Below are 12,302 nucleotides of genomic sequence, written 5' to 3'. Positions count from 1 at the left end.
AATTATCCTTTTCAAGCTCAGCAGTAAACTTAATACTTTGATGTCGGCTATTGAGATGTTCGAGGAAAACCATAAGGGATTCATGTCCATGGCTTCAAACAATGAAGACATCATCCACATAACGTTTCCAAACTTTAGGTGAATATATATAAGCGCCTCCGTAGCGCAATTGGAAGAACGACGGTGCATTGCGCCCTTCGATTGGAATAGGCCTAAGTTCGATTTTCGTCGCGACGGGAGGAATCTTTATCTGGTCGATTTCAATCATGGTGAGTTAGCCGATCTCATACGGAGGTGGAAGGGTTTTTTCTCCCGGAAACTCGGGTTTTTCATCCCGCATACATACAAATTGGCCCTTCAGAACACACGCAATTTACAGACAAAAATTACTAGTTGTGGTGGTGTTGGAGGTGGGCGGTAGATGGCGTTGATTCGTAGTAGAGGTAAGGTGTAGAGACAGTTGAAGATGTCCTCCCGCGATGAGTCTTCGGACTTCTTGGAGGTATCAGGAATAATAATAATATTCCAAACTTTATATATATATATATATATATATATATATATATATATATATATATATATATATATATATATCGAGAGAGAGAGAGAGATTTCTCCTTCAGTTGAGTCTACACAATTTTTATTTTGTAGACTCAACTTTGTAATTTTTTTTTTTTTTGGTGGGAAAAATATTTTTGACAACATTCCGTATTCCCAGTTACAAGAGTGCAAACAATACGAATTAAAAGTAACTGCTGCTGTAAAGAGGTAGAGCTCTTAATCAGAACCACTAAAGACAAGCAAATTAGCAAAGGTTATCACTGAACTCCGTTTGGAAATAGCACTTAAAGAAAAAGAGCTGCTGTAAATGTTAGCTTTCATCAAAAACTTATAACATTGAATCATGTCTGACATGTTGTGTAGTTTTATAGATGAACTCTCTATTCATATATACGTGATAACGAGAAAAAAAAAATCTAAAATCTTAACTTTTTCAAAAAATCACATTATAGTCATAAATGATGCATGTCTTTTATTGTTTTTCAAACATTTGTGCTGTGTTTTCTGTTTCTTCCTGTTCTCTGACAAAAATCAACAGTTCGTAAGGTATCAATTAGCACTTAATCAAAAAAAAAAACTGATAAAAGTCAGGTATAGAGACATTTACAGATCGCATTTTTTATGTAGTCAAATATTGAGGCAACTCTACTCCTTGTTGGTAATATCGTAATTTCGATCACCTGTGAAAATCTTCAATGTTTCAATGCGCATAATAACACTTGTTACTTGCTGTAAAATAATAATGTATATATGTGATATTTTCTTTTCATTGAAGAAATGATAATACTCTAGTTCTAAGGTTACAACAACAACTGTAACACTAAGATCTTTATTAGTTTGTAAGATATAAGAAGACGAGAGTAAAGCACTAGTGGTATCATGGCGACAAATGATGATGAGCCGATGCACTTGTACGAAGTGTTTCAGAATTGTTTCAACAAAATAGCAAATAAACAACAAGGTAAGCTACAACAGGGAAATTTATTCTTCCTACTTTTATAATGATCCATACATTCAGTTGCTTGTAATGAAAGACAGTCACCACACTGTACAAATTTCACAGCAAGCAATCTTGACAGTCCCGCAAATGCCGACGGCGATGTGATTGTCAAGGCGATCAAACAATGAATAGTATATTCTTTCTGTTTTGTATTTTTAAACCTGTAATTTATGAAAACGACCAATGTCTTATTTGTTCGTTGTCTAGTTATAGAAGGGATTAAAAATTATATGGCTTCGCAACTCCCTTAGGCTTGAATTGTCTACATATGTCTCTGCTCTCGGCATTATAGCTGTGTATACAAAGTCCACGGCTTCAACATGTGTTGTGCATCTTTTCCTAGTTAAAAATTTCATGTTAAAAAACTAAATAAATAAGGATTTTTTAAATAAAAAAAAAAAGATAATGAAATATTTATACATACGAAACATATCATATGGGTTAAATTTTCAGTTAAAACATCACAAACACATGTAGAATTTTTATGGCTCAATATGAGAATCCTGATCTTATACTATCATTAGTGCTAATTAAATTGAACGTATCGTATTCCAGAATGACATACCTGGAAATGCGTTTATTTGCGGAATTAAAAAAAATGTGGTATGAGTTGCATAACGTATTTCAGCATTGGATCATTGTGTACATCTTAACTGTAGAGCAATCAAGTTGTAGCAAGATTAGAAGGAAGAAAAAAAAATCATAAATAGTTTGTATTAATTTGAATGCTTTCATTATAACTTTAAATTTCTTTAGCGTTTATGTTTCTTCCTAAGTTATTAATAATATCTTTATGAAGCAAAGTAGCATCAAGAGCATTTTATGATAGGATGGGATGTTGTGTATGATGTCATAGGTATTAACTGTTTATAGTAGTAATCTGCTTCTTCTGTAACAAAATACATTATAATGGTCATATGTTTAATGTTCATAAATGAAGTTATAAAGTCGGAAAAATTCATAGAATACCCTGAATTTTGATCTAAACCTGAATTATATCTGTTTTCATCAGCTGTGGAGCCAAATGAATTATTTATCACAGATCTCATAAGTACATAAATATATGTGTTTGTTTGTTTGTTTTATATTAGTTGATGATTTGTACTATATATGTGTGAAACATCTAGGTAATTGAATGACCTTGAATCATACTTGATTAATATTCATTTAACTGAATAAATTCTAGGTGCTGAAGCAGTTAAACATTCTAGTTATGAATTTCAATATCTTCTTTTTTTTTTTTTTGTATGAGTTAAATTTTCAGATTTTCTGTTAAAACATTACCATACACATGTAGAATTGTTGTGACTCAATATTGTCTTATCAAAGAGAATCATCATCCGTCATTATCATTAGTGCTAAGTTAATTTAATGTGTCATATTCAAAAATTATATACCTGGAAATGCATTCATTTTATTTTATTAATTTAAAAAAATTGGGAATTATTTGCAATATATGAGAGTTGTTTAAATTAATAAATCAAAGAGGAGAATAGCTTCTATTTTGAGTAAGTAAAAAATTTGACAATTCCCAATTTAAGTAAATTACAATTTTCTGCATTGCCTTAAGTACAAAGTTTCTGTACCAGCTTTTCTTTTTCTTTCTTTTCCTTTCTTTCTCTTTTTTTTTTTTTTTTTTTGTCCAGGTGTTTTTTTTAAATAAAAATTTGTATTTATTGGTTATGCAATACAAAATATTAAGTTAATTTCAAGTTCCTTAATATCCTGTCACTTCATAAAAAAATGAATGTATATTACCATGACAATAAAATGTTATTTACAAAGTCATATTCACTAGTAATAAACTACAAACCACCTAAAGAAAAACAAACAAAGAAAAACGTTTATCTGTAATATTATGCCATAATGAAAAACAACAAAATTACACGATAACCACAATAATAAACTTTAATGAAAGTATACAGATATTTTGTACTGAAAATAATAGTACATCATCAGTGAACAAGCAAATCAAGGAACAGGGAAATAAGGTACAAACAACAGTTGGTTTATCAGTTAAAATGGTTGCCATATGCTAGAAATTCATATTAATATTAATAAATGGTATTTAAACTATTTTTGATGTTCACATAAAATGAGAATCTAATGGAGAGGCAATCATTATTATTATTATTAACATTTAACCTCCATGGAGTCAGAGACTCATCGTGTGAGGTACACACTATTGCACACAATGCTCATCCAACTGTACTTTAAACCGATTCAATGTGTGTACAAACGTAACACTCAGGCAATGCATTCCACTCACCAATCACTCTCCATGCAAAGAACCTACTCTTCACTCCTCTGCTCACACCCTCCTTATACAGTTTCCAGCAATGGCCTCTTGTTCTATTCCCCTCTCCCATTCTATGAAAAATCTCTTCCATGTTGATCCAATAACAACCCCCTGATCATATATATATATATATATGTGTGTGTGTGTGTAATCATAGACTTCTACTCGGTTGTTGTGATACATTTTTAAAAAATAGATTTAATGACCAAGATAACTTATAAAGTTTTAATGAGAATAATACAACTAGTTTCGGCTTATAACAGCCTTCATCAGGTATTCATTAAAGGAAGAGAATAGAAGTATCTAAAAAACTGGGAATTACAGGTAAAAATTGCAACACATAATTGAAACAAAAAAGTTGTATTTTTTAAGTTGTTCTAACTGGCACGCTATCGTTTATTGCATGTGTGCGTGCAGGCTCTCGTGAATGCCAATATTGAATAACTGCAGTATGGCTATCTGGGATGTTATAACTTAAATTGCTGTTTAAGTGTTCAGGATTCAGGATGATTTCCCTCGATTCTACAATTTTTCTTTCCAACTCATCACCACAGCGAAAAATATTTTCTGATTTATCCCAGCAAACGGAGTGACTTTGGAGATCATCATTAGGATTGTTTGAAAAAAGAATATGACTGGACAACGCAGTTGCACGTGATCTTTTATAGGATGTCTCTCTTATGCTCCTGTATACGTTGTTGAATAGATTTGTTGGTTTGTCCAAAATAAGAGATATTGCAATTGCACCATAATTTATATACACCTGGATATTTTAGGTTGTAATGAATAGGTTTTGGATGGCTGATAAGAGAACGGATTTTTGGAAATGTGTTGAAGAATGTCCTGATGTATTTTTTGAGGATCTTAGCCAGTTTGTTAGAGACTGTGCTAATGTATGGGATGGAAATGCTACCTTTAAAATTATTATTAGTTTCTGTGGTGCACTGCCTAGAAGGATCAAGAAGAAATTTCTTAATCGTTTTTTTGGAGTATCCATTTTCTTTCAAGATAAGAGAGAGGTGATTTATTTCTTTTGGAGTTCATCTGGTTCATTCAAAAGAGAGCATTCTCTGTGTCCTAAGGTAGATATAGTTCCAAGCTTCTGTGGTGGGAAATGATGAGAATGACTATGTAGATATCTATGGGTATGAGTAGGTTTTCTGTATATAGAGATTTTTAATCTTTCAGAGCATCGTGTAATCATTACATCCAGGATTGGTAAGGAGTTATTTTGTTCTAGATCAGCAGTAAAATATATATATGATCATATCCCATCCCCTCTTCCTTCCATTCACAAGACACTGCACCTTGTATTCTTTCACTGTTCATTATGCCACATTCCAAAGACCACTGACCAACTTTGTGAATCTTCTCTGGACCCTTTCCAATACATCCTCATCGCCACGGAAACCCGGCGACCAAATCTGTGCACAATAATCCATATGAGGCCTGATCAAGGCCTTATACCATGGCATCATAACCTCTCTATTTCTGCATGTCAGGGTCCTTCACATCATTGCCATTATCTGATGTGATGTCTTCACAACTTGTGCAATGTGGCCCCTGAATTTCAGGTCCTTGTTCACCATCACTCCTAGATCTCTCATCTCTTTTATTTCCGTTAAAGTTTCTCACCAAGTGTATACTTTGCATCCCATCGTTGCTTATGAAATCTCAAAACCTTACACTTCGCAACTTTGAACTAACACTTCCACTTATCTGACCAATCATGCAATCTATTCAAGTCCTCTTGTAAGGCCATAACATCGGCTTGAGTCTGCATCGCTTTTCCAATTTTGCATTATCTGCGAACAGCTGCATATCACTAGTCAAACACATCCCAATATCATTAACATACAAATTGAATGACAATGGCCCCAAAACTGACCCCTGTGGCACACCACTAGTGACCTTTCTCTTTCAGGACACTGCATCCTCCATATACAACTTTATGCTACCTATCCGACAGCCTGTCATTGATCCAACTCAGAAGTCTGTTATCCAATAACATCTGTTTCAAATTATTTTAGAGCTTGTTGTGTGGCAGTCTATCAAAGCCTTCGCAAAATCTAAGTACACTACTGTATATGCATCTCCCCTTATTTATGTTAGGCTGATGTAAAAAGAGCTTGACAATTTTCTTTGGAAAGGTGTTCACTGCTTCAATGGAGAAGACAAGCTTCATTCCACTGGATACTATGTTTACTGTCAATATTATGCTGTGCCAGACCAGACTTTTGAGGTATGGTCTGGCACATCAAAAATAGTTTTAATACTATTTATTAATATTAATATGAATTTCTAGCACACTACAACCATTTTTAATTGGTAAACTGATTGTTGTTTGTATCTTGTTTTTCTGTACTTTGAAATGCTTCTACACACATGATGTATTGTTATTTTCAGTATAAAACATCTGTACTTTTTATTAATTTTATTGCTGTGATTATTGTATAATTTTGTTGTTTCATAGTTATGCCATGGGTACCTTTAAATATATGTCATAATGTAGTTGATAAATTCCACTGTCAACCTGTTCTTGAATGTTGCTTATATACACATTTCCATGATTGCATTATCCATGTCTGTTTATATCAAACTGTAAAGATAAAATATAACCAGACAGACACAGTCAGTATAAACCAAATAGACCATCAATGAAATATCATTGCTAGTATGAAATATGCTGCAGTGAAATATCTTTGCATTATGGAAATCAAAGTACCTCTTATAGATTTTGAAGATAATGAAAGCAAATCACATTGCTCAGAAATTCTAGCAACATAAACTGACAAATACACTATTAACTTCTGTAGATATAATTTCATGCAACATGGCAATTAAATAAAGTAAGTTACATAGGCAAAGTGGATATTAGATCCAACATTATTTCAAAGCTGAATGTTTGTAGAAACTATGAAAATTTCTTAAGTTGACCTGAGAGCTTATGAGAATGCAATTCTCGGCATCCCTGAGTTGCCTTAGCTTGCACTACTTAAAGGACATGAGCACTGCCCAGTCATCCATATATTCTTTTATTGTTGCATTTGATAATGGTTTCACTGGCCTGACAGCTGTTTCGAACTGGTTAGTTCTCTTCAGAGACCAGACAGAAACCTTAAGAGAGCAAAAACTCTCATTCAGTACTAAGGAAATCAAATGTCAGAGAAATGTTTTTTTTTGTAAGTGAATGCTTGGTAGGTGTTTAAAAATAATTATTAAAGGAAGAGCCATACGACTTTATTTCAGTGATGTTAAAATTACATAGGCAAAGTGGATGGATATTGAATCCAACATTATTTCAAAGCTGTGATCTCTGAAGAGAACCAGCCAGTTCGAAACAGTTGCTAGACCAGTGAAACCTTAAAAAATGCACTAATGAAAGGTGAATATATGGACGCTTGGGCAGCGTTGATGTCTTTTAAGTAGTGCAAGCTAAGGCAACTCCAATGCTGAGGCTTACAAAACTTTCATACTGTCTACAAACATTCGACTTTGAAATAATGTTGGATCTAATATCAAAAGAAAGAATTATATGGCTTCATTTCAGCTATGTAAAATTACTTTGCCCATGTAATTTTACATAGCTGAAATGAAGCCGTATGGCTCTTTCTTTAGTAATGAAGTAAGTTACTCTCAAAACAGTACATCTCATCTTATGTTCTCATGCTATCCCTGTATAAAGTGTATGGCTGTCTATATGCATATTCCTTCATTGCACCCTATGAAGGAAAGAGCTTGAAGCAGCCCATTCCTTTACAATATGGACAGTCTAAAAGTTATGTCTGTGCAGTGTTATAAGTTGTCCTATATTTATGTGTAATATTTGTGCAAGTAATTGAATGTTACCTTCGATCATAGTTGATTCATCCTTATTGTTTGACCTTGACTGAATCACTTCCAATTGCTGAAGCACTGCTAGTTGTCAGGCATTCCAGTCATTTGCAATCTTTTTATTATTATTATTAATAATTAAAAAGGAGAATATGCAGTGTATGAGGTAGAAAAAGCCACTAAATTCTCCTTTTTATTCCCAGGAACATTAAAAACATCATCTGTATCCTGAGTGGGAAGCCTATAGACACAAAACATTTCATCTATTTTAAGCACAATTTTTAGAAGATGGCAAATTAAATCTGGAAATAGACAACTGAATTAGCAAAGTTGGTATGGTTGGGAGTCAACATAATAAATTTACATGGAATAAGAGAGAAATTAGTAAAAATATTAAACCTGCTGTCTTACAGTACTGAGTTTAAACCAGTTTTAACTTACGGATATGAGTGTTGGATTAGAAATAAAACACAGGAAACTACATATATCAGTTCTGAGAAAATTTAGGGTAGAGAACATATGGCATTAATGGCAGAACAATATGAAAAATGACATTAGGATAGAATTTAATATTGTTAGCATTCAGGATTGTGAGTTGAGCTGATCCCAGGTATTATTATTATTGTTATTATTACTACCCAAGACCCCGTGGAGTCAAAGACTCATCTGGGAGATCCTTTTATCATACACAGCTCATCATACCGTGTCTTAAACACACGTACTCAAACTCCTTGCAGACACCACACTCTCAGGCAAGACATTCCAATCATTCACAACTCTACATGCAAATATCTGCTTCTCACTCCCCTACTCACACCCTCTTTATACAGTTTCCAGGGATGACCTCTGGTTTTCCCCTGATCTCCCACTATTTTCTGTAGAACCTCTCTAGCATTGATCTTATAACAACCCCTTACTAACTTGTAGGTCTCTATCATATCTCCCCTCTTCCTCCTGTCCACCAGACTCTGCAAATTGCATCTTCTCAAAATTTCCTCATACTTGACATTCCAGAGGTTAGAAACTATCTTAGTCAGTCGCCCCTGTACCCTTTCCAACATCTCTTCATCCTTCTGAAAACCAGGTGACCAAATCTGGGCATAATAGTCCATGTGTGACCTAATCAAAGCCTTATACAATGGAACAAGAATCTCTCTACTTCTACAAGTTAGTGTCCTCTGCATCATTCTGGCTATGTGTACCCTAAATTTCAGATCCTTATCCACTATCACCCCAGATCTCTTATTTCCTCCACCTCCGACAATATATCCTCACCAAGCATAAATTCTGCATCCCATCTTTGTTTTCCAAATTTTAAAACCTTACATTTTGCAACACTGAACTTGCATCTTTGCCCAATCACTCAATTTATTCAAGTCTTCTTGTAAGGCCACAACATCTTCACTACTCTTCATGGTTCGTCCCAACTTTGCATCTTCTGCAAACAACTGAATATCTCCCTCCGAATCTTCACCGATATCATTAATATACAAGTTAAATAGTAATGGCCCTACAACAGGCCCCTGAGGCACACCACTAGTGACTTTCCTTTTCCTGGCTATTGCTCCCCCATACACAACTTGTTGATACTTATCAGATAGCCAGTCTCCAATCCAATGCACTAATCTAATATCCAACCCCATCCACTCTAGTTTGACTATCAACTTATCATGCGGTAATCCTTTCTTTTAGGGTTACACTGTGATCAGCATTCATTTTAAAAATTATATGGAATTTACAACCGTGTTAAAAAACTTTTTTTATTATCCCGACGTTTTGATTTTCACATCAAGATCATCATCTGGAGCTTACATAAGTATACAGAACAAGCGAGTTACATCATTAACTGTAAGCGAGAGAAACAATGATTTGATCACATGTTATTCTACTGACGTGACCTCTGGTGAAAAAAAAAATAAAATAAATAAAATAAAAATAAAATAAAATAAAAAATAAATTTTTACATCAAGCTAAATTCTATTTTTACAATAACAGGGATAAACATTCTTTTAGATGGTTTTCTTTCAGAAACAATTGGTGTCCTATTTTTAGCATTACAATTCTTATTTTTGATTTACAAAACTGGATTTTCTACAGTCCTGTTTATAGTTGTTCTTGGTGAGGAAGGTCGAATATATACCTTCCAAATGTTTGGGATTTTTAAACCATCATTGTTGTTCAGATTGGGGTGGTTGCTGATAATCTCACAGGCTTTCTTGAATTTCTGTTCATACCATGTTCTAGTGTGATGTAGACAGCTGGTGGTTTTCCAGTCAATTCTGTGTAAGGTATTCAGCACATGATCAGAGCATGATGAAGCTGGCCTTTCTGATCATGCCCTGAATACACAGATAGGCCTATAGTTTGATGCTTGAGTTCTATCACCTCCTTTATGAAGTGGCACAATCTTGCCCTCCTTCCACTCCTTAGGAACTTGACCCAGTGCAAGACCCATATTAAAAAAATATGTGAAGGCTGGCATCAACTCCCTGGCACATTCCTTCAGAATACATGGTGATATATCATCAAGTCCCAGAGCCTTTTTAACATATAGTTTACTCAACTCCCCATACACCTCTTGCTCACTTACAGTCAGTCTCTCTCCCCATCCTCAACTGCTCTCTATCTCTCCATGAAGTCACATTCACAAAATTTGAAAGACCTTTATGAACTGCTCATTAAGTATCTCCACCACACCTTCCACAACAGCTGCCTTTATACCATTTTCTCCGAACACTGTCATCCTTCCATAATCATTCTTTCTTTTGCTGGCTACATATTGAAAGAACTCCTTAGGATTATTTTTGACTTCATTAGCTAACTGCTGCTCATTCCTCACTTTAGCTATCCTCACCGATCAAGTCACTTGCCTTTCCTGGTCTTTGTAATCCTAATGGAATTAGTTATTTCCACTTCTCTTATGCTGCCTCCACAATGCCTTTTTTCTCTGTATTGCATGCTTAATCTCTTTATTCATCCATTTCACACCTACCTCATTTAACCTTCTCGCTCTTGGAATACATTTAGACATTGCATCTACTAGATAGTTTTTGAAAATCCCCCAAGCTGCATTGATCTCTTTTCCAGCTAACTCCTCATTCCATGTTACACCTGCAAGCTGTCTCCTGAGCTCTTCATAATCACCCCCCTTGTAGTTCCACATATATCCTTTTCTCACAGAGGTCCTCACACTGCTGGCAACCACCCAGGTAATCACCTCATGGTCACTCTCACGAATTGGTGGGTGATTTAACACATCATTTATAATTACATCCTCTGATGAGATGACCAAATCCAAGACTCTCAATCCTTGCATGCCCTCTGTTACATATTGTCTGAGGTAGTTATCCCCTTAAAAACTCAAGAAACCCATTTTCTTTACTTCCAGTTGTTCACCCCCTTGTAGTTCCACATATACCCTTTTCTCACAGAGGTCCTCACACTGTTTTGCAACCACCCAGGTAATTACCTCATGGTCACTCTCACCAATTGATGGGCGATTTGACACCTCATTTATAATTACATCCTCTGATGAGATGACCAAATCCAAGACCCTCAATCCCCTGCGTGCCCTCTGTTACATATTGTCTGAGGTAGTTATCCCCTCAAAAACTGAATTAACCCATTTTATTTACTTCCAGTTGCTATTTCATCATTCCAATCTATATTGCCATAATTAAAATTGCCCATAATGACCACTCTTTTCTTATTTGCTTGGCTAATTTGATCATACATTTCATTATCACAACCATCCACATTACCTGGTCTATAACAACATCCAACCAAGTATTTCATTCCATTCACCTCTATCTCACACCATACTGCTTCAGAACCACTGGCACTATTTCCCTCTTGCATCTCTACTTTGTATGGACATAACTCTTTCTCTATCATCAATAGCACCCCCCCCCCCTTTTTATCCTCACAAAACACATCATACCCTTCCATCTCTATTCCTGTCAGGATGATATCCTCATCTAACCATGTCTTACTTATTCCAACAATTTTCGGGTGAACAGACTCAATTAGTGCAACCATTTCATCTGCCTTGTTTTTTTACACTTCTAGCATTTGTATACAAACTCAACAGCTCATTCCTGGATCTACAGCTAGTTCCACTGATACCACTCATTCTATGTGATCTCTCCATGCTCAACTGGGGGCCATTTCCCTTTCTGCTTATTCATTTTAGAACCCTCTTCAATTCCAACTGTTTCCTCTTGATCCCAGATCATCCCATTCCTTTCCTATCTACACATGCTCTCACATCCTCTTGGAGCATCCACCTTTCTCACGCTGTGTACCCCTCTCCACCCTGAACGTCCCCATTTCCCTGTTCCTCTTGTACACCCATTCTCGCATTTTCCATACTCATGCTGCTCACTATCTCATTCATAACTACCTCTTCAATCTCTCCTGTCTTATTATGGTTACTTATACACTTAAGTGATGTATGGTCACTTAAACAGAATTGGGAGAGGAAGGGTTAGAAAAGCATGTTTGATGCCAGAATGGCAAGAAGAAGACCAAGGTCTAAATGGATTGATAAGATGGTTACACATCAGGTACTTGATGATGATGAATTTGCAATGCATGCAAGTCATGTAT

General features: G+C 35.1%; 1 protein-coding gene across 2 annotated transcripts in view; it reads left to right on the top strand.

The window, feature by feature from the left end:
• The first annotated feature begins 1,427 nt into the window (after nucleotides 1-1,427).
• The window catches only part of LOC150096281 (transcription factor 12-like), a 620,086-nt gene continuing 609,211 nt past the window's right edge, over nucleotides 1,428-12,302 (top strand). For both annotated transcript variants that reach the window (XR_016549910.1, XM_090408842.1), the window contains exon 1: nucleotides 1,428-1,522. Coding sequence is in view for 1 of the 2 variants with exons in the window: in XM_090408842.1 (XP_090264968.1) it covers nucleotides 1,441-1,522 (82 nt within the window). In the remaining variant the exon portion in view is untranslated. The remainder of the gene's footprint in view (nucleotides 1,523-12,302) is intronic.

The sequence above is a fragment of the Typopeltis vanoorti genome, chromosome 19 (genome assembly GCF_054136105.1).
Source record: "Typopeltis vanoorti isolate ZY-2024b chromosome 19, IOZ_Tvanoo_1.0, whole genome shotgun sequence".
Taxonomy (NCBI): Eukaryota; Metazoa; Arthropoda; class Arachnida; order Uropygi; family Thelyphonidae; genus Typopeltis; species Typopeltis vanoorti.
This window is presented reverse-complemented; position numbering and strand designations above follow the sequence as displayed.